Here is a 27,192-nt window from a genome sequence, read left to right on the forward strand (position 1 = left end):
TGGGCACACCTGCAGCTTCAAGGAGCAGCAGAAAAGATTCAGGTCAGACCCCAGAAGGCATCCCGTGTTATGCAGAGGGAAAAGGGTCACTAGCCGGGCACGGGTGTAGGCCAGCTGCCAAGCTGGGCTCGGGGACCCCCCAGGTCCCGGCAGCCCCCTCCCCGCCGCCTGCAGATCTGCCTCTCTCCCTCCCCCACAGGCGCTCAGCAGATCAATGCTGCCTTTGCTGACAGCTGAGAATCGAGCTCGCCTTCCCGCCCCCTGCCCCGCCCCTCCCGCTCCGCTCGGTCCCCCGAGATCCTCCCGGAGGAACGAGAAGAGTTTGCTGCGGAAGCCTTCACCCTGGGGCAGGGCCGGAGGAGGGAGCGGCTGGTGGGGCCCAGGCTTCCGTCAGGGGAAGAGGGAAGGAGGATCGGGAAACCCAAATTACCACTCCGCGCAGGGCCCAGAGGGCTAAAGGGAACGAAAGGGCTGCCCCCTACTGCTAGAGGAGGTCAGGCACCAAGAACTTTCCAGCTGGAGAGGGAGTTCGTGGGAAAAGAGTCTCCCGTTTGGGGGTGGGATTCTGTGGGCCTCTGGGGAGAAAGTTGTCCGGCCCGCAGCGCTAGTTCAGAGCTCACCTCCCATCACCCACGTGCCTTGACCTGGGAGGGAGGCCAGGTAGCGGTTCAGGCTGGGTTGGCTGGGAGCAGGCCCCTCCATCAGAGGAGACTCTTCGTAGGGCAGGGTGGCCAGCCAGGAGGCTCTTTCCCCCACACGAAGAAGGGAAGCGCAGACGTGGGGGTGGGGCTGGGGGTGGGAGGAAGAACGGACACACCCGGGGTCCACTGTGCAACACACTGTGACCCAGCTCGGCAGCGCTGGGACAGCAGGCCTTTCAGGTAGGAGCTGCTCGCCGAGCCACACGCGGCACCGGCACATTCTACACACGCCGCCCAGCGGACTAAGGGCACGACCCGACGGGGCACACCTCATCGCCACCACCCAGCGGGGCCTGGACCGTGCACACTCCTCTTCACACCCCTCCCCATCGTGCCCACGCCCCACACCTGCACGCACTCCATCCCATCACCGCGCGCACCCGCAGCCGCCCGCTCTGCACACACGGAGCACGCACTTCTGCATCCACTCGCACCCGAACTCCACGGGACGCCGAGCCCCGTCCACGGCCGCGGCCGCAACTCCACACTCCACGCCCCACTTTCCGCAGCCACACACCGGGCGTCCCACCCCAGCCCGGCCTTCGGGGCCCGGCAGCCCCTCGCGGCGGTGCACGCCACTTGCACGCGGCCACAGCCCCCCGGGGGCCGCCGCCACGCGGTCGGGTCCCGGCACCGACTCGGCGGCCCGCGCGGCCGGCGCGCCCGGCCCCGCCGCTCGCTCCGCGCGCCCCCCTCCGCCTCGCCGCGCCCGCCCGCTCGCTCCCTCCCGATTTGGGAAGGCGGCCGCGGGGCGGGCGGGGGTGGCGGGGGAGGGGCGGGGCGGGGGAGGATGACATGTGAGCGGCGCGCCTGAGGCAGGTGGAAAGGCGAGCGGCATGGAGCGCGTAATAAGAGAGTTGGAGTCGGAAAGAGCCGCCCCAGTCGCCGGGGAAGCGGGCGGTCAGTGCGGGCTCCGGCGGCCCCCAGGCTCCGCGCGCCCGCCCCCGGCCCCCGCGCCTCCCCGGCCCGGCCCCTAGCCCCCGCCGCCCCGCGCCGGCCCCGGGCTGCCCCGCCGGGCCCGGGTCCGAGCCATGCGCCGCTGAGCGCCCCGCGCGCGCCCGCCCCGGACCTTAGCCGGGCCCCGGCCCCCCCTCTGCCCGGCGCCGCCCATGGCCGAGGCCCCCCCGCGCCGCCTCGGCCTGGCCCCCCCGCCCGGGGACGCCCCCCGAGCCGAGCTGGTGGCGCTCACCGCGGTGCAGAGCGAGCGGGGCGAGGCGGGCGGGGGCGGCTCCCCGCGCCGCCTCGGCCTTCTGGGCAGCCCCCTGCCGCCGGGCGCGCCCCTCCCTGGGCCGGGCTCGGGCTCGGGCTCCGCCTGCGGCCAGCGCTCCTCGGCCGCGCACAAGCGCTACCGCCGCCTGCAGAACTGGGTCTACAACGTGCTGGAGCGACCCCGCGGCTGGGCCTTCGTCTACCACGTCTTCATGTGAGTTTGCGACCCTGCGCCCCTTGCCGCGCCCCCGTGTGTCGACCCCCGCGCGGCCCCTGCCCGAGCCCGGGGCTCCCCGGGGATGGTCGGCCGCCATGACTCCGCCCCCCGCACCCCCCCACCCCAAGTTTCCACGACCGACCCTCCTCTCTACCCCCAAGCCTGAGCCCGATTTCTGATCCCCCGGTCTGACCTTAACCCTGATCCCCAGGTCCTGATCCCCGCTTGACCTCGCTTCTGACCTCCCCACCGCAACTCTTTATTTTCACCCTGATCTCCAACCCCTGCTCCTCTGTCCCAGGTACTCCCCACATCCAGCTTCTGGTCCCCCATCCTCTCTGCATTCCGGAGCCACTACAGCGGGGTCCCCTTTCCTCTTCCCTGCCTGTCTCCTTGTGCCCCAGACACAAAAGGGACTCATTGGCCCCCACACACTTTCTGTCACCATCTCCCCAACTTTGTTGGCAGAGTGGGATTCCCCCCGGGCTCCCCTTGGAGATGACCCTGTCCAGGAATGGCCTCCACTCCATTCTGGGGCTGGCACCCCATTGTAGGTGTTTGGGGGTCCCCGTGAACCACCTGAGCCCTGACACTCGTGTGTGCTGTATGTCTGTCTTCACCCAGCCTCCCCTCCACCGTCAACTCCCCAGTGGCAGCAGCGGGCGGCCCTGCTAGCTTGCCCAGCTCGCTGGCTGCTGCACCAGGCCTGGCGCTGGGCACCCTGGGGAAAAAGAAAGAGGAGAGGGGTAGGTTTGGAAACACTGACGCTGCGGGCCCCCTCCTCCCCCTTGCCGAGCTCCTACAACTTTCAAAAACACTGACCCCTCTTGGATGTAAAGAGTGAATTTTGGCAGCTTAGAGCTCAGTCTTGGGGGACGGCCTGGCCCAGCCGGGAACATGAGAGGCCCCGCAGATATCAGTTGAAGGGCCGGGCCTGGCGCTGGGACGCCCGGAGGTGCCCGAGAAAGACCTCCGGTCCCTGGAAAATGTACCGATATTAATTCCTTATTGCTGCTCTCAGAGAGGGCTCTCTGGTCTTGGGGTCTCCTGGGTGGTCCCCTTGCCTACCCACCTGACTGTCAGATGGTCTTTCTGCCTTGTCTGGCTGGCCCTGTGCCGGAATTTCCACCTGTGTGTGGTTGGCCCGTCTATTCATCTCTCCCCCTGACTGTCCAGCCGTCCCTCTGCTTGTCTGTTTCCGTCCCTCTGTGTGCCTGCCTGTCCACCTGTCCATCTGCCTGTCCACCTGCCTCACTCTTCTACTTGTCTTTTTCTTCCTGTCTTTTGGTCTGTCTTCCTGCCTGCCTCTGCCCCATCCTAACTGGGCCCACAGAATTTCAGAGGTGCAGGGGAGGAAAATGCTAGCAAAAGAGCACCCCCCCCCCCCCCCCGCCACAGGGAAGGTGGAGGAAAAGAACTCTCTCAGCCAGTATGTTTGGGGGCAGGGGTGGGGATGGGGGTGGGGGTGTAGCCTTGACTTTGTGCAGAGACCCCCGCTGGGCTAGGCCCCGGGGCAGAGTGGAGTTTGTCAGGACATGAGGTCAGGTTTAGGGTCATGGTCAGCTGTTAGGAGTAGTTCAACCCCCAGTGCCCATTGGGAAGGTCCAAGCTGAATATTTTTCGCGGCAGAGAGGACTGCTGGAGTGATGACAGTACAAGGGACAGTGGAGTCAGGTGAGAGGAGCAGGGGGACTGCTAATTAAGGGTGGTTGTACTGCTTGCATTGCAGCCTGGGGTGCCCAAGGAGGCTGAGACGCAGAGAGCGCTGTGCCTTCCGTGGGCTCCTCTTGGGAGATGACTTGTCCAAGGCATGGCTGGGCCTGGGGAAGCCAGTTGACCTCTGGGGTGGGGGTCTTTAGTCCCGAGGCCTGGCCTCTCGGTCTCCACGGGGGTCACTGGAGGTGAAGGACCAGCCTCATGTCACCTGGCTAGCCACTGTCTTCGCGTCCTCTGGAAGGGCCTCTCCTTCCTCTCCAGGAGCTAAATCCGCTGGCACCTTTGCCCCACATCCTGCCCTTTCCGGATGCCAGGAATGCCCTGGCCAGGGGCACCCTTGTTCTGACCACTTGTGCCCGGGAGCCCAGGGACGAGGCATCTCAGGAGCTCTGAGGAAGGAAATGCAGTGTGAAAACATCCAGACATTTAGGAGTTCTCAGGGAACTGGTCATCTGACTTAGAGATCAAAGGAAGTGAGGGGTTGGGAGCCCCACCTCTTGTGTGCTGTGCGATCTTGGGTTGATGGCTGGGCCTCTCTGAGCTTTTAGATGTCTCGGCCATCAAAGTGGTTAGAAACCCCAACCTTGTGGACCTCCCTCTTGGATAAGGTAATAGGTGGGAAAGAGCTTGGTGAGCTGGAAGGGTCTGAGTGTAAAAGATGGATGTTATTATTGGGGCTGGCGGAGGGGGCCCACACAGGAGGCCTCTCCCATTCTCGAGGCGCTCCAGGTATGGGGTTTCTCAGCCACTCACTGTGGGGTCTTGGCTGTTCTTGCCAGGAAGCGCTTCCTGCCGTTGGACTTCTAGCTCTCCCGCTGCACTGTTGGTCAAATCCTTTCCCCACTCCACAATGGCGCTCAGAGGCAGCTCAAGCGTAGGGGTTCCAATGTGCACAGTTAGCAAGCACCCCCTTCCCAGAGGCTCAGGCCCAAGTAGGAGGGCCCTGGCAGAAAAGCCTGGAAGAGGAGGGCTCAGAGGAGGGAATTGGGGTGAGCTGGGTCTGTTCACCCTAGGCGACACCGCCCTCACACCTGCCAGCGAGGTCCTCCTGGGCCCCGCACCTTTTCTGGCACCGAGGTGTGGGAGATTACCCAGAAGACAAGCCCCGAGTTTTCCTCTCCTGCCAGTGCAGCTGTGGCCTCTGGGAAGTGGGAACCGCTGACTCCGGTCTTCTCCTTACTGAGGTCCAGCCTGAGGGATTGTGGGCCCATCTCTGAGCTCTCTCACCTCTCTTTAGGCTCCCAGTCCTCTCAGCCAGTCCCTCCTCTGCATCCCCAGCCTTTGACTTAAGCCCTCAACCCTTTATAGACCCTGCTCTCTGAATTTTGAGAAACACCACATCACTGCCCATCCTGCTTCTTGAGCCTTTGGGAAGGATGCTCACCTCCTTGCTGCATTCTCTCAAAGGCCACCCCAGCCTCCCTTTTGAAGCCAGAGCGCTGGAAGGGGCTGATACAGGGCAAGGCCCCATCACTTCCCATCTTCCCCGCGCCACTGTGAGGCTGGCTGCTTCCAGCCCCCAGCTGCCCAGCGCTTTCTCTATGTGAAGGCTTACACTCTGTAAACATCCTCCTCAGCCTTGTCCCTGGGGTCAGAAGCTGTGGGAATGGGGAGGGGAGGAGGTGGCCGCCGCTCCTGGGGCCCTAGACTCCTAATCCGGGAGTCCTCCAAGCTCCTACCCTGACCATCTGAGAAAGATCACTGCCTGGGTTGGAAATAAGTCCAGCAGAGGGGGCCCAGAGCCCTCAGGCATCCCCACTAGGTGGGTCCTCACATTTTGACAGCCCATTTTGCTTATGAGAAAACTAAGGCTCCCGAGTCAAACAGTGGATGAGAAGCAAATGCAGAACCAGACGCAAAGACTCCTGACTTCCTGTCCAGGACCACCCCCTGCTCCCTGCAGCCGCCTGGGTTGGCCCTTGGAATTTGAACTGAAGTTTCTCATCATGCGTGGAGCATCGGTTATGTGGCCGGGCACCGTGCTAAGTGCTCTCCGTAGACCACGTCCTTGAGGAGGGTACTGTTCTCCTCCTCCTTTGACAGATGGGGAGACTGAGGCTCAAGAGAGGTCACTGAGGAGCCTGCTCAGAGCTAGGTCGGACTCAGAGCTGTCTTTCTCCTGCGACTCGGCTTAGGCCAGCAGCCCAGCCCCAGGCCCAGCCTCAGGCGCGGTAGTCCTGTGTCAGTGGTTTCTCTGGCCCCAGCACCCAGCACACAGGCAGCAGGGGGTGGGCAGTGACAAGGGTTTGTGGGATTGGGTGGAAACTGCCCAGCCTCACCCAAGGCAGTCATACTTCTGCTGTTCACGGCTTTGCACACACGTCCCCGTGGCACGCTCAGCGGCCTGCCTCATGCACACGCTCACTACAACTTGGACACACACGGCCGTGGATGTCACACACGCGCCTGCAGCAGGCATCCAGTGAAAGGAAACCTAATGCACAGCTGTGTCCACTCTGCACTCGCTTCGCAGACACACACCTGGGCCTGCAGCCCCAGCCCAGACCCGTAGGACAGAGCAGAGTTGACCCCACTCCCGAGTTTTCTGTCCCCCGCCCCCCCCCGCCTGTCCATACCTGCGGGGCTGCCCTTAAAGGTCTGTGTGTATTTGTGCGTTTGTCTGGGAGGGCGGCCTCAGGCCCGCGTGGGAGCAGCATGGGTGGCCTCCTAGAATTTTGCTGGCCTTTGCTTCCCCCGAAGGGCCCTCTGAGGCCCTTCTGCCCAGGCCTGCAGTGTGCTGCTGGGTACACCAAGGCACGGAAAGGGGCAGATCGGTGGTATGACTGTGCCAGGAGCCCAGGCCTTCTGCCTCCCAGGTCAGGACTTGAGATGACAGTGTTCCTCACCCCCCCCCCCCCCCGGGCTGATGCTCCAAGAACTTGGCCTGATGCTGGGGACAGCCTTGGAGCGTGACCCCAATTTTTTTGTGCCGCTGTTTTTAAGTTCTTAATTCTTTTGTCTGGTCTTTGTGAGGAGGGGGCGAATGGAGAGACCATCCTGCCAGCTTTCTATCCCTTCTATTCCCCACCCTCCCCCTTAGGTCCCTTTGCACCCTCCTGCCCGAACTCTCCTTTGGGGGTCACCGGAGCAGGTTAGATTCCTCACTGCTACCCCACCCCAACCCCGTAGTACATTCGTTCCTGCCGTTGAGGAAGCCGTGCTGAATGACTAACTTCAGTCCGTATTGCCGTGGAAGCCTAGATTCTTGAACGTTGGAGCCAGGAGTGTTTCAAGAGGTGATTATTCTTGGGCTGATGGCAGCACTTTGAGTGGGTGATTAATTGAAGTTTCTCTGAGCCAGTCAAGGGAGCTCGAACCGCCTGGGGAGCAGGAGAGAGGAAAGCTCTGCAGAGTCTGTGGCCAAGGCCTTGCCCCTGCTCCAAAGGAGGCCACGCAGGGAGCTTCCCCCACTTGGAGCGGCTCATCACCCTTCCTCTCCGCACCACACGCACGGGGGCCATTGTGCAGGACTGACCCTCCAATGGGCCAAGGGGCCCAGCGGGGAACTCTGGGGGCAGCCCCTCTCTAACACCCCCAGTGTGGGAGTCGTGGGGCTGGGGTGGAGAAAGGGGCGACGTGTCCTGTCTCCAGTGGCTGCCCCACCGAGGGTTAAGAGCATGGGATCTGAGCCGGACAGATTTGGGTGCACTTCTGGTTCTACCCTTAGCGGCTATGTGCCCTTGGGCAAGTTACTTCACCTCTCTGAGCTTCAATTTTTATCATCTGAAAGCTGGGAATGACCATTCTAGCCTCTGGGATAGTCAAGGCCAAGTGGGTTAAAGCACCTGCTCTGTGCCCTGCATGGGCCGCAGCCACCGGCAAGGGCACCGGCGTATTGTGTTGTTGTCATTTTCACTGTTCTGCCTGGGGAGGGTCCGACCGGGTGCTGGCCCAGTAGGGGGCAGAGTGTGAGCTCTCCGTGGGGGTCCTGAGGGCCCCAGCCTGAGCCCCTTCCTGGTGGTCCCTCATGTAACCGCGTTCACATCTGAGCAAAGTGAGGCCGGTGAGAGGGTGCCACCCACCTATATGCTACCTTGTACCAGGTCACGTAACTAGTGAAGGGTGGTCCAACTTGGATCCTTAGGACGCTCTCCACCAGGCCTGGGGGCGGGGAGGGGGGGCACAGGGAGACAGACCTAGGACTGGGGCCCAGGGAGAAGTCTGCTGAGACTGTCTGGCCACTGGCCTTTCCTGCTTCCTCTCCCAGGGGCTGGCGGAGAGGTCTGGGGGGGTAAGTGTGAGCATGTCCGTGTGGTGCGGGGGAGGAGCGTGTATGCGACAGGGTCGCCGTCTGGCCAGGCAGGCCGAGGTGTGGGCCTCGTTAGCAAACCCTGCAGCGAGCCTGGCCCCAGGGAGATGGAAGAACAGCCATGGTGCTCAGGGGGACAGTGGGGGGGGGGGCTGCTGGGAGAGGAGGGCGATACCCTACTCTCTCCTGAGTGTATCATCCTGGGGAATGGGGACAGGGAATCCCAAAGGTGATTCAGAGATCTCAACACCTGCTGGGAAGGTACCCACCCCCACGCCACGCCAATCCCCAAGCCTCATTCTCCTCCCCTGTAAAATGGGGCTGAACTGGAAAGTGGACCATTCAGGGCTATCAGGTGCAGAGTGATTCTGGAGGGCCGGAAGAGCCACCGTATAGACTCTGAGTGTTGCCAGGCGAGGACCTGGGCAGTCTCCAGCACCTTCTCCCTGGGCCCCTCAGAGGACTGGGAGCACCAAGAAGGGCACCCAGGAGGCTGGAGCACCCAGCTGGGGCTCTAAAGGGCTGGGGAGAGGGTGCTGGTCAGACCTCTGGGGCCCCCATGAAGTGTCCCTAGGACTCCAGGCTTTCTGGGCAACTCTCTCCCTAGGGCAGGATCTTCGTGCCCTGGGGGTTGGCACCTGGTGGGGGGTGAGGAGGGAATGGGAGGGGCAGCCCCAGGCAGCAGACTAATTGGGCTGGGAATCTGTGGGCAGCGCCTGAGGGAGGGAGGCAAAGAGAGCTGGAGCTCAGCAGTTCCTTCCCTCTTTCTTACTTCTTGGAGATTTGGGGAAGAGTGGGTGGAGTGGGGTCTCTGGCCTAGGGGCCCTCCCCAGTCCCTGCAGGGAAATCTGGGGGGTACTTTCTCCTGACTCCTCAGACATCTAGGCCAGGCAGGTGGGAGAGGGAGGAAAGCTTGCTGGAGATCAGTGGAGCAGGGTTCCCACTGAAGCATAAGGGATGCAGGTCAGACAGCAGGAAGGACTGCCCAACAACCAGGAGGCAGAGCGGATTCCCTGGGGTGCTCTTTCTAAAGCTTGGGGACCCATGTCTAGCGTGGCTGGGCAAGATCTACTCTGCTAATTATCCTCGGCAAGCAAGCGGTACCCCTCCCTAACGGTGTGAGAATGGAAAACAGAGACTGCTCCCTGGAGCCCAGCTCTGGGGGCTGGGGGGAGAGGGGTCCAATCCGGTATCTTTTGGCTTTGGTGGGAGGGGGAGGTGGTCACAAGCTACCTCTCTGCCACCCTTCCTTCCCTGCCACTCCTCCCTGGGAGCCTCAGGCCCGTCCAGGTCACCGTCTTCGGGTTTATTTTTTGCTGGGCTAGGCTGTCCCCTGGGAGGGGAGGGGGCAGGGAGCAAAGGAGGGGAGAAGGAACAGCTTTGTCAGCACAATCCCGGGCGCCTCTGCTCCTGCCCTCCTTGGCCTGGCTGCCACCCTCTTCCGGAGAGACCGGTCCCCGGGCCCAATGGGGACCCAGACCCCTGCGGGATGTCCTTCCCTGGGGCACAAATAGGCCTTTCTCCCCTCACCGCTTCTCGTTTTGTCCTGCGGCTAGCTTCTTTTCACACATGGGGAAACTGAGGCCAGGAGGAGAGACCCGATTGCCCGAGGACACAGCACACGCGGGCCTCCTCAGTGGATGGGTGCTGTACTGTAATCGTCCAGGACCGAGGAATGCCTCCCTCTGCATTCCACCCCTGATTTCACTCACTCGTCTAATTTCCCGACTTCTGGGGATTGCTGGAACTCTGGCGGGAGAGACAGAGGAGGGACGGAAGTGTGACCCGGGCCGGGCCGGCAGAGGGAGGGAGGTACAGCCTGGGGATGCAGTGAAGGCCGCCCAAGCTTGTCGGCCCTCTCCCCTCCGCCCTTCATTCCCCTTTCTGTAAAAAATAAATTAGCCCTATTTTACAGATGGGGGAATGAAGGCCTAAAGGCAACATAGCTGCTAAGTAGTGGAGGGAGGATTCACACCCACAACGTGGTTCCCTGGGACGCTGCCACGTCGCCCCTGAGGGTCGAAGCCTGTTGGGCCTTCCCTTGCGGAGCCCACCCTTCCCTTGACTCTCTGGCTCTTCTCCTTCTGCCTGTAGAATGTTGGGGTTCCTCGGGGCTCTGCCCTGTGTCCTCCTCCCTGTACAGAGTTTTTGTGGGGGGGGGGCTCATGCCCTCCTGTGTCACTGGGAGTCACCTCTGTGATGACAGCCTGCCCCTCCACAGTTCCAGCCCTGAGCTTCCTGTGGACGCCTTGCCTTCTCTTCTGGTGGGCACCTCAAACTCAGCCTCTCCCTCCAGCCCACCCTTCCCCAGTCTCCCCTGACGGTGACACTCGTACCCTCACTGCCCAAGGCAGGAACCCCTTCCTCGAGCATCCTTAGTGACCCACGTAAGAAGCAACTTGTGTCTCCAGCACATGCTGTTTAATGCTCTCTCTGCTTTCCCCTCGCCCTGAAACTCCCTCCCCTCGCCCATCCGTCATCTCAAGAACTCCTATTCGCCTCTCAGCTTGAGGACCACCTCTTCTTGGAGTCACTCCCCGCACACCCCCACCCCAGGCTCAACAGGGGGCCCTTCCCCAGAGCTCCGCTCCACTGGCTTCGCTCAACCAGCCCTGTGTGTTCTTCTGCATGCTTCTGCACCAGGATTGTGAGGTCTGGCCGGTGGGGGTTGAGCACAGGCCTTGGCGTGTGGTTGGTAATTTGTAAATGTTTGCTGAGCCAAGGGAATAAAGGTGGCATTGAGGCGGTTGTAAGGATGAGAACAGTTTTGCCAACTAGAGAGAGGTTGGAATAAGGACCCCAGGTCCTCTGTGCGCAGGCACTGAACTGGAAGCTTTAGCGATTTTTATCCTGAGTGCATTCCACGTGGAGGCAACAGCGAGAGCAAAGGCTCTGGGGTGGAATGCTCTTCCTCTACCCTTTCTGCCCCAGGATCTGCAGAGTCTGTTGTTGTGTCTGCGGCCCTGAGGGTGGAGCCTGGATCATCAGGCTATGGAGGTAGACTTTGCCCTGTGGGCAGTGGGGGACAGCCATAGGCAGTGGCAGGACAGGGAGGTGCCACTGGCTGGAAGCCTGATTTCTTCCCAGGAGCTAGTGCTTTGCAAACACTATTGTTCCCATTTTGCAGATAGGAAACTAAGGCTCAGAGAGGAGAAATAACTTGCCCCAGATCACACAGCTTGTCCACGGGGGAGCCAGGATTCGAACCCACGTCCGCGTGGCCCCCGGCCCAAGCTCCGGATGTCGCTCAGATACGTCAGCAGACCCATGCGGTTCTCAGTGGCCTAAGGCAAAATTGAAGGAAGTAAGGACAATGTGGTGACTTTTTCATAAAGCTAAATTTATTCCACTTAAAGGAGTTTTAGTCTGAGATTATGTCCTTTCTTTTATGAAATGATGGGGCTGGGAACTTTTTTCAAATGTCCTTACTTGGCAAAATAAAAAGTTGACAACCAGTCCCCAAGTGTTTTTGGGAAATTTTACCCGTGCGTGAAATCCTTGAGTCTGGGCGCCACCCAGCCTCCTCCCTCCTGAGCTCGAAGGCCGGAAGAGTCTGGGTGGGATGGAAGGATTAGGGGGATGGTCAGTCTCCACTATCCATTCCTTCTGGGCTTGTGCACCCAGAGTGCAGTGAGGACCAGCTCAGGCTCTAGCCAAGATTGGGCTGGGGGTGGGTGGGGACAGGGTCAACCACAGTCAGGGTTCACCTGTCAGTGAAGGGAGCACTGGGGAGGGGCGCCTGGTGGCTCAGTCAGTTAAGCTTCCGACTTTTGATTTCAGCTCAGGTCATGATCTCACAGTTGTGTGATCGAGCCGCGACTCAGACTCTGAGCTGACAGCACAGAGCCTGCTTGGAATTCTCTCTCTCCCCCTCTCTCTGCCTCTCCCCCTGCTTGTGCTCACTCTCTCTCTCAAAATAAATAAATAAGGGGCGCCTGGGTGGCTCTGTCGGTTGAGCTTCCGACTTTGGCTCAGGTCACGATCTCACGGTCTGTGAGTTCGAGCCCCGCGTCAGCCTCGGTGCTGATAGTGCGGAGCCTGCTTGGGATTCTGTCTCTCTCCCTCTCTCTCTGCCCCTCCCCTGCTAGCTCGGGCGCAAGTGTTCTCTCTCTCTCTCTCTCTCTCTCTCTCTCACTTGATCTTAGCCAAAAGGCTGAGAAGCGATGTCCGTCTCTCTCAAAATAAATAAAAACAAACTTTAAAAAAGAAAAGAAAGAAAAAAGAGATATCTCAGGTATTGTGCCAAATGTTTTCCAAATATCACTTCATTTAATCCTTCCAAGAGCCCTGGGGGTAGGTACTTTCATTACCCCACTGCACAGAAGAGGACACTGAAGCGTAAACGTTAAGCATGTGCCTTTGTCACACAGCCAGTAAATGCTGCGCACCCGGGAGGGCGGGAGTTTAAGCCTGAGCGTGCAAGGACTCTGGGGTGAGCAGGTCTTCAGGGCCGCAGTCAGTGTGTGTGAGGGGGTGGGGGGGGCGCGGTGGCGCTCACAGTGTACATGGGGATGTGGGTTGGGATGGGAAGGCCACCTTCCTGCTGGGTGGCCTCCAGCGGTCACCTTCCTCTCTGAGCCTCAGCCTCCCTCTCCTACTATGGCTCTCAATAATAAGAGAGACAATAATAGCAAAGGCTTACCCATCATATTATGCCTGACTGGCCCTCATGGTCCTGCAGCCAGTATGAGAACCAGCTGAGCCTCAAAGTTCATGGTCTTGTCCTCCACCCCAGTTCTGCGCTGGGAACTTGCTCTCTCACTTGGGAAGCCTTCACTGGCAATCGCTTGGGGCCTGTCACTGTCCCAGGTGCTGGGGACAGAGTAGTGAATCAGACCCTCCCTTGGTCCCCGGGGAGATGTGGCAGAAGCTGATGGTTGTCCGGGGAGTGCAGAGTCCTGTAGGAGCCCAGCACAAAGGGGCCAAACCCAGCCCTAAATTGGGCATGGCTAGGAAGGCCTCCCAGAGGAAGAGGTTTAAGTCAAGCCCTACAACATGAGTAGGAGTAGTAGTTAACCAAGCCAAAAGGAGCATGGAACAGCATTCTGGGCAGAGGGACTAGCATGGGCAAAGCCCAGAGGTGAGGCTGACCATGGCATTTGCAAAGACCTCCAAGAGGTCAGGAGAGTGGGAGCCTGGAGGGAGCAGGAGGTATGCAGAGAAGAGGCTGGGACACGAGCTGAGGGTGTCAGGCTGAGGAGCAGTGACTTCCTGGAGGAGAAGGAAGGAAGTGAAGACAGGAGTACCCTGGGCTGATTGGTATTTTAGAAACACCTTTGTGGATCTCCAAGGAGGATGGTAAGGGGGGAAATTCTGGCAGGGAGCCATGGGGATGCCATCCACTTGGCCTCTTTTTCCCTCTGCCCTCCCCTCCCCTTGGCCCAGCCCCCTGAGTGGCTCCTCTGGAGCTGCCCACTAACTCTGCCGAGGCCTGACCAGACCTGGCCTGAAGCCCTAGGACTTTGCCTGTAGGGAAAGTTCAGCTGCTTATGCAAAGCCTGGCCTGGGGGAAGGTGTGTGTGGCTGAGCTCAGGGAGCCTTTGGAAGCAGAGGGGATGGGTGCAGGCCCGGAGGCTGTCTGCAAGGATGTCTGGGGATAGGGCTTAGGATCTACGCGGGTCCCTAGAACAGTGGCCTTAGAACAGGCTCGTGAGAACACCCAGGGGTTTGGCCCAGCTAGTGGTGCGGTGTCCTGGAGAAGGACGGAGCTCGGGTGGCCCAGCCTGCCCCACCTCTTTGTCCCCTCCCTTTCTTGCAGCTCAAGAGAGTGTGGAAATCACCGGTCTCACCCCATCCCCTCATTCTACTGATGGGGAAACTGAGGCCCAGAACAGGGCATGGGCTGAACTTAGGTCAGTGGCAGAGCTCAGACTGCAGCCCAGCCTAGCTCAAAAGTCTCAGTTGTCCCCAACACCTATAAATAACAGTGAAAAACTTTCTGCAGTGAAAACTTTCCTGCAGAGCTGACCGGGGACCCGGTGCCTTCTGGGTGGTCTTTGGCAGGCCTCTTCACATCCCTGAGCCTCGGCCTCTGGGTCCAAAATGCTACCTTGGGGCGCCTGGGCGGCTCGGTCAGTTAAGCATCTGACTCTTGGTGTCAGCTCAGGTCATGATCTCACGGTTTGTGGGATCGAGCCCCAAGTCGGGTTCCACGCTGTCAGCGAGGAGCCTGCTTGGGATTCTCTCTCTCCTTCTCTCTCTGCCATTTCCCTGCTCATGCACGCTGTCTTTCTCTCTCAAAATAAATAAATGAACTTTAAAACAAAACAAAACAAAACAAAAACAAAAATGCTACAAAAACAAAAAGGCTACACCCCCTCTCCACTGGATGGTCCACAAAGCACTTAAAGCCATGCCTGGCCCATTGTGGGGCTTAATTAATGTTTGCTCAGTGGAATCCCACTGAGTTCTCCCAACAACCCTGGAGGAGATATTGTTACACTATTTTACACTGAGGCTCAGAAAGCAGAAGTGACTTGCCCAAGGTTATTCAGCTGGAAGTAGCTGATATGGGGCTGGAGCCCAGGTGTCCAGGCACCTAAGACCCCTGATGGACATGGCCCCAGTTTGGAGCCTCTGCTCTCAGTGCGTATCAGTTTAGTGTCCCAAGCAAGACCCAACAGTCAGCTGGGCAGAGTGTGTGTGTGTGTGTGTGTGTGTGTGTGTGTGTATGGTAAGCTGGCCTGGCCTGAAGGCTGGAACTCAGCTCACATCAACCCCTGGGCCTCCATGCTTGGGCAGACTGCAGCTGCTGTCCCATGGGGAAGGGGACCCACTTGCCCTTCTGCACTGAGGGTTTTTTCTCCTGGCTGGTTAGGGAGAGGAGCTGGCTGTGGCGTGACCAACAGGGCGCCTGCCTGCCCCTCTCACACTGGGGTCTGGCCATCTAATGCCCTGCACATGACAGGCATGGGATGGGCACTGGGCTGGGGAGAGGGATTTGCACTCTCCTAAGCCGGGGGCTGCAGCCCTCCTCTGTCTTGGCCAGGGCCGTGGGAGAGGTTTGTCTCTGCCCCCCTGCCCAGCGGCCCCAACTCAGATCCCTGGCACATACCCAGCTCCTCTGCTTGGGGCCTTCCTCTGCCATACTCATGCTCTTCCCCCTCCCACGATTTGAGCAGAGTTGAGACTTATGGGGGCAAATGCTGGGGGCATTTGGGGCTAACGGAGATGCCGTGTTGTGTAGCACTTGGGGCTGAACAGTGGGGCGATATTGAGGGGGTTAGGGCTCACATTGGGCAGAGTTACGGGCAGGACCTGATGGGGTGCAGAGCTGGAGTGTTTGGGGCTAATCCTGGGCCACCCCCTCCTGGAGAAATTTGGCTATAAGTCAGGGAGGCAAATGTATGGGCTATGCACCCCCCCCCCCACCCCGGGCAGTAAACATAGCCGTAGCCCTGGAGACTGGCCCAAACATCCCAGCCCCCCCTACGGTTATTTATACCAGGACTCCCTCTCCTTCTCAGGCCTGGTCCGGCCTCTCAATCTACTCCTGAGCTAAGCAACCTGAGTTGAGGAGCCAGACCCCTACCAAGGCAGGAGGCTACAGCTGCAAGCTGCTTGAACCCCACTAGGGGCTGGGCACTCATCACCTCCCAACAGCTTGTATTGAAGGCACTGGGTCTTACAGATCATAAATGTGCTCAAGGAAGTCAAGGTCTGGGCAGGAGGCAGGAACCCTGGATTTACTCTAAAGTGCTGTATGACTGTGGTCACTGACACCCCATAGCCTCAGCATCTATGCTCAGTAGGAGGGAAGGGGCTAGATTAGTGCTTTGCAGACTGTTTTAAGCAGATCTGGTTCCTTAGATGAAATGTGACATAGGAGGGCAATAGATAAAACATATCAAAGCGGGCACCTGGGTGGCTCAGTCGGTTAAGGGTCTGACTTTGGCTCAGGTCATGATCTCCCAGTTCATGAGTTCAAGCCCTGCATCGGGCTCTGTGCTGACAGCTCGGAGCCTGGAGCCTGCTTCGAATTCTGCATTTCCCTCTCTGCCCTTCCCTTGCTCATGCTCTGTTTCTCTCTTCTTCAAAAATAAGAAAAAACATTAAAAGAAAAAAAAAAAAACCATATCAAAGCATTGCCACCCTGGGTGGATTCAAAGGTAGGGGCCCAGAATCCTACCCACTCAGCCCGTCTGGCTCTGCATACCAGCAACCCAGCACCTATACACAGCCATGCTTATTCTAGAACACATTCCAGGTAACCCTGAAGTCCCCCGACCCCTAAATCCCTGTGTCTGTGCCAGGGCATGTACAGGCCTCTTTCCTGGTTCATCATCCCAAGGGCCGGAGTGGTGTGAGCTCTCCTAGGACCAACAGCAGCTGTTTGCAGCCAGTGTAGATGGAGCCTGGAAGAGTGGGCTGGGGCGCCCGCAGGAGTGGCCCCCAGACCCCCCTGTTGAGGGATGAGCCCAGTGTGGGAAGAGACGAGGGCACACTATGGGGTAGCAGCCCCTCCCTGCGAGATTCCAGCATGGAACTATAAAGAGTCCAAGATTTTCAATTCAAACCTGGCCTTCCAGATCGTTATGAAGGTATACGCGTCAGGAAGGGTAAAACATAGTTTATCTAACAGCTGGCTAGCTTGATTTAAACTTCCAAATATTTAGACTAATAGTCTGTGTGTCCCATTTGTACTTCTTCTCCAACCCTGCCAGTGTTCAGGATGGGCTTGTATTTGCCCTCACTCCACCCACCCACATCTGCAGCCATCCCCAAATGCCTGTACCCAGAGTCCTCAGGCTTCCCAGGACAGTGGAAAGCCCTGACTCACTGATGCTCAAGGTCCTGGTGACCTGGTGGTCTTCCTGATTCCTGCCAAATACTGTCTGAGCATCTACTCAGACAGCAAGGGCCTTGCCCTTGGTGGCTGGATTCTAATCAGGCGGTGGTTGGGGAGGTGGGGGCTGGACGGAGGCCAGAACAGCCTCAGCAGGAGGGAATCCTAGGGTACCTAGAGAGGGCCAGGAATCCAAAGGGGCTGGGGGAAGCGTTTCTCCCTGAAGCAGATCAGGGATTCTTGGGGAGGAAGGGGGAACATCCCCAGGAGAGGAGAGAACGCAAAAGTCACCAAGGCAGAAACGTACAGGGGTGGAGTGTGTCTGACACTTGTGTGTTTCCAGCCTCAAGCTCTGGGCTGACGAGCTTGGATTTTAGGTGGTAAATAGTAAGGAGCCATGGTAGGATTGTAAATGGGGGAGGAGCACTCAGACTGACAGAGGTAATGGACCAGTGGGGGTGGGGATGAATCATGGTAGTCAGTGAAGAGGTGGCTGGAGGGAGGAGGAATGGGGCTCGTCCCTCGATGGACAGGAGTAGGACGCGGGAGGCTGTGAAGAAAGAGTTGACCTCCATTCTGCCTTCTGGAATCTCTTCTTCTGTCCCCTCTTCCTTCTGTCTCCTTCTCTCCCGTTCTATGGCCCTGTGTCTCCACACTGGGGAGAGAGGCACCTAACCCCAGACCCACCTCCCTAAGGAAGACCAGTTCACACCAGTGGTGAGTGGGAGGCCACAGCTGTATAAGAAGGCACCTGCTCATCATTCCTTCGCTTATTCACTCAACAGATATTTATTGATGACCCACAATGCACCAGACCCTGTGCTAGGTGTGGGAGAGATAGTAGTGAACAGGATAAAGTCGCTGTGTTCACGGAGCTTACATTATGGGGGACTTGGGGGCCAGAAACTGTAGCTTTCCTGGGTGTCCACCCTCTGGCTCGCTTGGCCCATGCCCCTGCATGCCTGGGAGAGGGGACTGTCTCTGTTACCCCCTCATTTGTTCCAGCTGCCCTAGTATCAGCATCCGTGTCTCAGGACACTGGCGAGGGAGGTCTAATGCCCAGGGCCCTGGCCACAGGGACTGCTCATCTCCATAAGATGAGTCCAGGCCTGGAGGTCAGGTTCTGGGCTCAGGCCCTAGTTCTTTTCACTCACAAATGAGTTGGAGCCCCTTACAAGGACCTTCCTGGCCTCAGTTTCTTTATCTGTTAAGTGTGGCTTTGGGGAAGCCCCGAGGAAATGAGGGGAGGAAAAGACCAGTCAATTCCAGTATTCCCCACTGGTGGACAGCAGAGATGAAAGGATGCGAAGGACTCAATATCATCATCATTATCAACACAAGATAATAATGGCTGCTCTCTGTTGTATTCACTGTGGACCAGCCTCAGGCATCTTCTCATTTCACTTGTTCCTCACCACCAGCTCTGAATCTTCCCTCCCCATTTTTCAGATGAGGAAACTGAGTCTCAGCAAGGTGAAATGACTTGCTTGAGGTCACATGCAAACCTAGCTGACTCTTGGAGCCCTTAAGGACGGTGCTGTGAGGGTGCTGCCTGGCACCTGCCCTCCTGGGCACTCAGCCTTGAAAGTAGTAACCCAGCCCTAGTGCCCCCCCCCCCCCCACCTCCGCCAGCGCCCTCGAGGGCTGGCACCACCCGGAGCCTGGGCGCTGGGTCCCGCGACGCTAGGCCAGGACAGTAGGAGGGACTGGATCAGGCCAGGACCCGACTTAGGGGCCTTGGCACCTCTGTGCCCTGGGGCGCTCAGTGCCCGCACCCCGTACTAGGTGGGCAAGCCCCAGGCAGTAAGGGTGTCGCGCCCCCTCTCCGCCCCCATCCTCGGGGACGCGGCGGCACCTTCACACTTTCCGCTTGGCCCGCTGCTCGCCTTTCAGGCCGCCGCGTTTTCAATTGTTAATTTGGAAACGGAAAAAGAAGCCGGCGGGGCGGGGGAGGCCGCAGGGAGGTAACTGGAGCCTCAGCGCCGCCCCCGCCCCCGCCCCTCCTGCGCGTGGTGCCGGGTGTCGGCGAAGCTCCGCCCCTCCCGGGGACGACTCGGAGCCCCGCCCACCACAGTGTCCCGCCCCCACCCTTTGCCCCTCCCCTTATAATAAGCCCTCCCCGTGCCGAAGAGGCGGGGCGGGCTCTGCGGACCCCGGAGCACGGAACTGCTGCGCGTCGGCAGCAGAGGAAGGGGCCCCTGCAGCGGAAGGGGGTAGAGCACCGTCGGGGGGGAGGAGTCCCCCAGGAGCTCTCCTCCCAGGAGCCCCACCCTCTCCCGAGGAGTCCCGCCCGGAGTCAGCCTCCTCTGTGTCCCTAAGTGAACCCAAACCTTTCCACAACCCCTCAGCGCTGGTTCCACCCCCCGACTCCAGACTCAGATCGGGCGTCCCTGGCCCCATTCGATAGACGAAGAAACTGAGTCCCAGAGAGGGACGGCTCACTTGCTCAAGGTCACACACACAAGTCTGAATTCTTGAGCCTGGCAGAGGTCAGGATCTGAGCGGAATTCAAGCCCTGTTCCTTGGGCTCTGATACTTGTAGGGTTCTGTCTTCCTCCGCTAGAAGAGGGTGAATCAGGACCAGAGAAGCAGTATGTCCCTTCCCTGACCTCCAACACCCTTTCTGTGGTTAATGAGCCATTGGAAGTTTTGCTTTGGTCTACCCTCACTCCTCCTTGCTATTATTATTCAATTATAGGGGGAGTTTTGGAGGTAGCCTTTCTATGCAAATGAGCACCATGCAAATGAAATGTAAAAGATCCTCTCCTCAGACTCCAGAAGTTGCTCAGGACAGGCAGCTTCTTTCTGGAGCTGCTAGGGCCTCACTTCCCAATTGAGAAGCTGAAATCACCAGTCCCAGATGGATCAGCGAAAAATAGGGCTCTCAGAGACCCTTCCTCAGAAGTAAAGCCAGACCCAGAGACAGCTTCCCCAACTCCTTGGCTTAGTGGTGGCAGAATCAGGATAGAGAGCACACTGACCCAGGTTCCTAGCTCTGTCCATGCCCTTGTGCCTCCCTTTCTGCAGCCCCAACCCTGACAAATAGCTCAGAGCCATCAAGCAGGCTTCTGGCTTTTAGAGGACTCTGAATCAGCCGGAACTAGGGGCTGGGCAGCGTTTCCTGTTAAAAGCAGAGGAACCTGAAAGGACGTCCGCAGATGTGCTTCTGGTTTCCAGCCTAAGACCCTCCTAAACCATCCTTCCACCTTGGCTGCGGAACAGGCCCAGAGAAGTTGTGCTCCTGGCCCAAGGTCATACAGCAAGCCTTTCCCAGCTGTCAGGGCCCACTGGAGTCAGTCTTGCTGGATTCAGTCCAGCTGGGCCTGGATTTGGGGTTCCTATGGGGAGCAAGGCTTTCAGGGCAGCTGTAACCAACTGCCCCAGGTGTGGCCCATGAGTTTGCATACTGCTTTGCTTGCTGATAGCAAAGGCATTGAAACACCCCTCCCCATCACACCCCCTAAACCTCCCACTGGGTGGGATGCTCACTGGCTTGGGCCTATAGAGCTCCCAGGCTGGGCTCAGCCTTGGGGCCTGTACTCCCCAGGGGGCCCGGCCCTCCCTGAATCTCCTGTTCCACCCTGTCAGCTCTCGGTGCCCTCTCTTCTCCGGGAGTGCTGACAACCAAGTGTTGGGGACTAAGCTCTTTCCCCTGGTTTGGATTCTTCTCTTCCTCTCTCCTCCCCCCTTTGCGAAAGTTCTGCTGATTCAGAGGACAGAAGGCTCCTTAGAGGTGACCCTTACCCCTACTGGGCTCAAGTAGCCGGAGGCCAGGGCAATCCTTGAACCCAGTGCCACCCTGTCACATACGGCAGGAAGGGCAGGGGCAAGGCCTGAGCCTGATGCCTGGATGAGGGAATTTTTGAGATGGGGGTGGGGGAGGGGCAGGTGCCTGGGTCCTGCTACAGGAAGAGGAGAACTCAGAAGGACATTACCTTAGGAATCAAGAAATCTGGGTGCCAGACCCAGCCATGCCGCCGATCTACTGTATGATCCCAGGTAGATCAGGCCCCTCTCTGGGACTCAGTTTCCCCTGTTTAAATGAGAGGATTGATTCACTCTAGGGGATCTTTCAGCGCTAAAAGAGTCAGCATCTGCTCACCTCCTGCCACCTCCATTCCCCTAGCACAAGTCACCGTCATCGTCATCTTTTGCTTGAATCACACAACCGTCCCCCACCCCATCCCCTCTCTGCACCAATGTCTGTTCTCTACTCAACAGCCTGTGCTGTTGCAAACGCCAGTCGGATCGTGTTACTCCCTGCTCAGAACTCCCCATCTCACTTGGAGTAAAAGCCAAAATCCTCACAGGAGCCGGTAGATGATCTGCATCCCACCTCCTCTGCCCACCACTCTCCCTCTTCCTCACTCCGCTCTGGGGGCACTCCTTTCGTGGTGTTCTGGAATATACCAGGCAACCTCTGGCTCAGGTTTTTGCTCTTGCTTTTTCCCTCTCCTCGGAACCCGATTTGCCCAGATACCTGCGTGGCTCCCTCCCTCATTTCCTTGAGCTCTCTGCTGAAAAGTCACCTTCTCAATGCTGTTTCCCCAACCAGCCTCTATAAAATAGTCCCCAACTCCCATACCCTTGCTCCTTCTCCCCTTTCCCCACCTAATTTTTCTCCATCATCATCTCACATTTTCAACCTTTACTTGCTTATTATCCGTCTCCCCCAGGAGACTGCACGCCCCACGAAGGCAGGGACGGTGCCTTTCTTTGTCGTCCGGCTCATGGGGAGCCCTCAGTAAATACCAAATCAGCAGTCAATCAGGCAGTGAGTGAGTGCTCCGGGGCCCTGGCCTGCGTGCTCAGGGCCACTCACCCCACCTGCTGCAGGAAGGGTGGAGATGTGCAGCCAGGAGTGGCCAGCAGGGCGGCGCGGGCACCCTGGAGGGTGGGTGGTGCCTGGGGTCCAGCGCCTAGGTTGTGCTCTCTCTCAGGGAGCCCCGTTCTGAGTTGGGCCTGGGGCATTCAAGGGGAAAAGGACAAGACCTCGACTAGCTCCTGGTCTGTGGGAGGAGGCAGTGCCTCAAACAGCCTTTCTCGAGTTGAAGTCATTGCCACGACTGACCGAGGTGGGCATAGAGATGGGGGTGGGGGATTAAGGGAGCCTGAGGTGGGCTCCCACCCGACCCAGCCGGGCTGGAGGAGGGGCAGACGTGAGGGAAGGAAGATCGGGAGGGGAAAAGTTGCTTGCTTTTGCAGGGTAGAGCTCTGACAATGGAGCGTCAAGTGCCAGCTTGGGCTCTGCGTGGTGGAGAGTGAGGTGGGGGGGTGGTGAGGGCCTTCCTTGCTTAGGAGCTTGGGCCTGAGCCTGTAAGTTGGTGGATTTCACACTTTTTAAAAAAGCAGCAAAGCTCTTCGTTCAAGTGGAATCTTATGCCAAGCCCAGAATGTAAAACTGAGTCACCCAAAGCCACATGGAGCTTTCTCAGGTGGAACTGGGGAAGCCTTCCATTGGCTATCTTGTTTAAGTGTTCAGAATCCAGGCTGCCTGTGCTCCACCCCTTACTTCGCTTTCGTTTTTTTTTTTTTTTTTGCTGGCCTCCTGCCGGGGAGCCCACGCTCCCTGTTTATTTGAGGAGTCCATGCTGCCTGGCCAGCCCTAAACAGATGGATGGCCCCTGCTCCCTCCTTGTTCCCACCCTTGACATGTTGCTCAGCCTACTTACCTGGTGCACCAGGTAGTCTGGCTGGCATGGGCAGAGGGAAGCAGCCAGAGCGAGTGGGAGGGTTTGGAGCCAGACCAGGTGGGAGAGGACGAGGCTATGACTCATGAAACACCTTGTCCAGAAGACACTGCCTTCCACATCCTACTGGGACCGAGACCATTCACACTAGCTCAGGAAAACCTGGCATGTGAAGGCGGAGGACACTCCTGCCAGGCTCGGGAAGAATTTCGTGGCATCACGGAGGGAGGCGCACTCCTGGGCTTCACCAAATAGAGAAGGGGAGATGAGGTTCGGGAACAGCGGCCTCACGTCCATTTCTTTCTCTGCTTCCCTGCCAACTTTGCTCTGTGGTTCTTAGTTCCATTCCTGAGAAAGATAACCTGACTGGCTGGGCCCCGCCTACAGGGGGACCTTTCTTGGGTCCGTCTCCAGCTCTAGACGAATCCGTGGTGGCGAGGAGAGCGGCAGGGAGCCATGTGGCCCCTCCAGGCCTGTGGTGGCTGTCAGAGCCGCCCCTGGGGCTGCCCATGTCCTTGTACATCCTGTGCATTGCCAAGGGGCCTGGCCGAGAAGATGTCAGTGGCACTGAAGTCCAGGCTCTGCTTAGGGCTGGGTCAGCCCGGAGCAGGGGATGCCTGTTTCTGGTGGGTCCATCCGGAGGGGTCAACTTTTTACAATTTTTCAGGCTAAAGGGGAACGCCTTTTTCTAATTGCTTCTCCAAGAGGGGCATTTTTTTCATATTTTGTACTATGTGCTGGCGGCCGCCGTCCCTCCAGGGACACCCTCAAAGAATTTGGAACTGAGCTGAGGGCTCAGCCCTCTCCCCTCCACCCCACTCTGGAAAATGCTAAGGCTGGAGGGGGTGGCCCCCTTTGCTCAATGTCCCCCACCTTCATGTTATGGACAGGGAAACTGAGGCTCCACTGAGACCTCATCCCTAAGCCTGAGCCCCCAGCATAGGCCTCCGGCCCAGAGAAGCAGCGGCCGCAGCCGCAGCCCTGGTGTGGGGCCCTGGGTCACGTGCTTTTGCTCCCTTTGCCATATTTAGAATCGCTGGATCAGGGGAAACTTCTCCTCCCAGCCCCTGAGGATTCTTGGAAAGAGCCTCGCTCTGAGGCCTGGCTAACTGCCCCTCCCCTCTATCCCCCTGCAAGAGAAAGTAAGAGCCTGCTCTCCCCAGAGGAGCCCAGGGCCCTCCAGACCACACTGCACCCCCGTGTCAGGGGGAGCCTGTCAGGTCGGGCTGAGGTCCCTCCTTCACTAGCAACTCTGGTTTGGGGTTTAAGAAGCCTTTTCCGGCTGGAAGGTGGTGGGGTTATGGCCTCTGTCCTCCAGGAACCTTGGCTGAATGGGGACAGACTGGCCCTAGCTGTCCCCAGGGGGAAGACAGAAGCTCGCCTTTGGGGTCCTGGTCTGGGAGGTGAGGAAGGGGTCACATACTCCCAAGGCCACATGTAGAAATGAGGGAGCCAGCTGGTGGCCAAGCAGGCAACAGACCCTGGTAGAGGTGTCTGGGAGGAGGGACACTGGAGAGAAGGAAGGAGGCCCAGGACGAAGGAAGGGGCACGGCCTGGTTCTGCATTTACTCTAGCCTGACTGGAGGCTGGGGCATCCCCTCATCCCACTTGGCTGCTTCCTCCCTCAGGAGCACCAAGCCCTGAAAACAAAACCAGAGGGGGCACCTGGCAGGCTCAACCGTTGGGCATGTGACTTGTGATCTTGGGGACACGAGTTTGAGTCCCTCATTGGGCATAGAGATTACTTCAAGGGGTAAAAATTAAACAACAACAACAACAACAACAAAAACTCCCAAAACAAACCAAACCCAAAATGCACGTGTGGAGCACCTGTGATGTTCTGGCTCTTTTCTCCCATTCGTACAGCAGGGAATAATGGTCCTATGTTCCCACGGGGACCCCTCTCCGGGGCCTGGTCAGTTCCCTCCACACCAGCTGTTCAAATGCTCCCCACCTCCCCCAGGAAGGAGGCCTGGCTCCTCTGTCACAGAGGAAGTGAAGTCAAAGCCCCCAGGGAGCTCTCTGGCTTCCTTGGCCCCCAACCTCAGGTTCCACCTAGCCCCTCCTCCTTGCCGCCTGTCCCAAGCTGGCTGGGGGCGGGGCCGGGGGGTGGGGGGGGTCCCTTCTGCTCAGCCCCAGCCCTGCCTGGCCGGGATCCGGGCCTCCCTGCTGTCCTGGGGACTTCATTCCATCGATCACTCCCTCTCTCTCCCCCATCTTCATCTTCTCCCTCTCTCTCGGCTCCGTCCACTCTGGCTCTTGAATCTTAAAATAAAAAACAAAGCCCAGTCCCAGTGCTCTGCGTCCTTCTCCGGCTCCTGTCTGCCTCTACTCTGTGCCGTCAGGCTTCTTTAGCCATCCGTACGCCCTCTGTTTCCTCTTTATCGCTGCCCCTCTCACTTTCTCATCCCACCTGGGCCTGTGCCAGGCCTCCCCTTGGTCTCCGCTGCCCTTGCCAAGGTGCCCAGGGACCGGCTTGTCACCAAATCCAGTGGACGTTTTTCAGGCTTTATCTTGCCTGACCTCTTGGCAGCATTTGACGCTGGCTTTCGCTCCCTCCTTGAAACCCTCTTGCTCGGCATCCTTGCTGCTTCTTTCTCCTGGTTTCCCTCCCATCTCTGCCGGCAGCTCCTTCTGAGTCTGGGTGGAGTGTGCCTCCTCCCTCTGCGCCTCTGGGGTCCCATTGGGTCGTTCTCCCAATGTGCCGCGTGCTCTCTGAACTCTCTCGGCCACTCCCGTGGCCTCTACCCCCGATGTGCCCCACGTCGGCACTTGCGGCTTCGGTCTCTCTTCACGCCCGTGACCGTTTGCCCGGTGCGCCGCAGCCCTGTCAGTCTCCACGTGTCCCAAATGGAGCTCATTGCCCCCAGCTGCCCCTCCAGCGGGGTCTCTCGTGTCTGCTCACTCACGGCACCTTCACCCACCAGGTGCCCGCACCAGAAGTATGAGAGTCATTCTCCCTCCTTTGTCCCCATTTCCAAATAATCACCAAATCCTCCTCCCTGAAACCTCCATCCATCCCCTTCTCTTTGGTGCTGTCCCCTTCATCTCTCATCTGAATTATTGTGGAACTTTCTACCTGCTTTTCCCCATCGGTCTCCCTGCCTCCGGTCCATGCTCCACACTACCCCTGAGTGGTAGTCCTGGAGCACATAGCATACCACGTCATTCCTCCCTCGAAACTCTCCAATGGCTCCCCCTTGCCTTGAGGATAACATTCGTAATGCCTTAGGGTGCCCCTCGCGGCACCCACTGGATCTGGACCTCTGGTTTCTCCACTGCCCCTTCACTTCAGCCCCGCGTCATCCAGAACTGCTGGCCACCGGGGGCTGTCTGTAGGCCCCACGTCTCGGGTGCCTGCACATATCCTGATTGCCCTGCTGGAGGCACTGGCCATCACCCTTTCCGTGTCTTCACTGATCCCTCCACATTGGCTCTATGGAAGCTGTCTTAGGACTCCCCCCGCCAACCCCCTTGGCAAACTGTTATCCCCTTGTCCATCCTATCACTGCTTTGCAATAGTTGTTAATTTCTTGGAGCAGGGGGAGGTCTGGGTTATTCATTTCTGGCTTTGCAATCAACCTGGCTGAGTATGGACGGCAAAGAACATTTCTTAAGTGAACGTGGCTCAGAGGTTAGGAGATAACCCCTTCTCTGCGGGTTAAAAACCAAACCCCCAACTCCTATCCCCACCTCTTCAGCCTCCAAGCATCTGTCTCTCCGGGGACATCCCCAGAGGATCTGGAACTGAGCTCATGGCTGACCCTCTCCCTTCTACCCCTCTGCTGGAGAGTCTTAAGGCTGACACCCCCCACTTCATGTTACAGATGGGGAAACTGAGGCCCAGAGAGGTAGTATGGCTTGGGGGTCCAGGTGGACTTGGGTTTAGGTCCTGGCCTTATGACTTTTGGACAATCTAGTATGCCTTTCTTTTTCTCCTTTTAAATAACTGCTTTATTGAGCTATAATTCACATACCATAAAATCCCCCCTTATAATTCGGTGTTTTTTAGTATACTCACAGAGTTGGGCAGCCATCATAGAGTATCTTTCCGAGCCTGTGCTTTCTCACCGATAAGCCTTGGGTAACTTTGACACTGCTCCCACAGGGTTGTTGTGAGAAGTAATTAAAAATAAGCATGGAGGGGGCTTGGCCCAGTGTTTGGGGGTCACACGGTGAATTGGGGGCGAAGCTGATGTTGGCATGAGACCCACCTCCCCAGTAGGGCTTTCCTTGCTACCTCTGCCCCGTGGCTGTTTCTGGGCAGTGATTTCAAGAAGGTGGTGGGGGGAGAGTGAGGCGGGGAAGGCAATATTTGCAGTTGTTTAAAAAGCCGTGAGTTGGCTAATAATTGAGTCAGCCACAGGCACGCCTATCAGCTGAGCCAGTGATTCTCAAAGTATGGTTCCCGGAGGAACAGCATTAGCATCACCAGGGAACTTTGTAGACATGCAAATTCTCCGGTCGTCCCGCCTCATACTTACATTCTAGGAGTGAAGCCCAGAAGTCAGTACCTTAACAAGTCCTCTGGGTGATTCTGACACCAGCTGTAGTTCGAGAACCACAGATCTAAGCAAACCAGCTACCTATTCAGTCCCTAATCTCCTCACTGCCTTCCTGAATGA

At 58.3% G+C, this 27,192-nt stretch overlaps 1 protein-coding gene across 2 annotated transcripts in view; it reads left to right on the forward strand.

The window, feature by feature from the left end:
• Positions 1–1,748: 1,748 nt before the first annotated feature.
• The window catches only part of KCNQ4 (potassium voltage-gated channel subfamily Q member 4), a 53,310-nt gene continuing 27,866 nt past the window's right edge, over positions 1,749–27,192 (forward strand). The window contains exon 1 of one of the 2 annotated variants that reach the window (XM_053212277.1): positions 1,749–2,124. In XM_053212277.1, the coding sequence (XP_053068252.1) occupies positions 1,811–2,124 (314 nt within the window). In that variant the 5' untranslated portion in view covers positions 1,749–1,810. The remainder of the gene's footprint in view (positions 2,125–27,192) is intronic. The other variant, XM_027059528.2, reaches the window with a different exon arrangement.

This window comes from Acinonyx jubatus, chromosome C1 (genome assembly GCF_027475565.1).
Source record: "Acinonyx jubatus isolate Ajub_Pintada_27869175 chromosome C1, VMU_Ajub_asm_v1.0, whole genome shotgun sequence".
In the NCBI taxonomy this organism is placed as follows: domain Eukaryota; kingdom Metazoa; phylum Chordata; class Mammalia; order Carnivora; family Felidae; genus Acinonyx; species Acinonyx jubatus.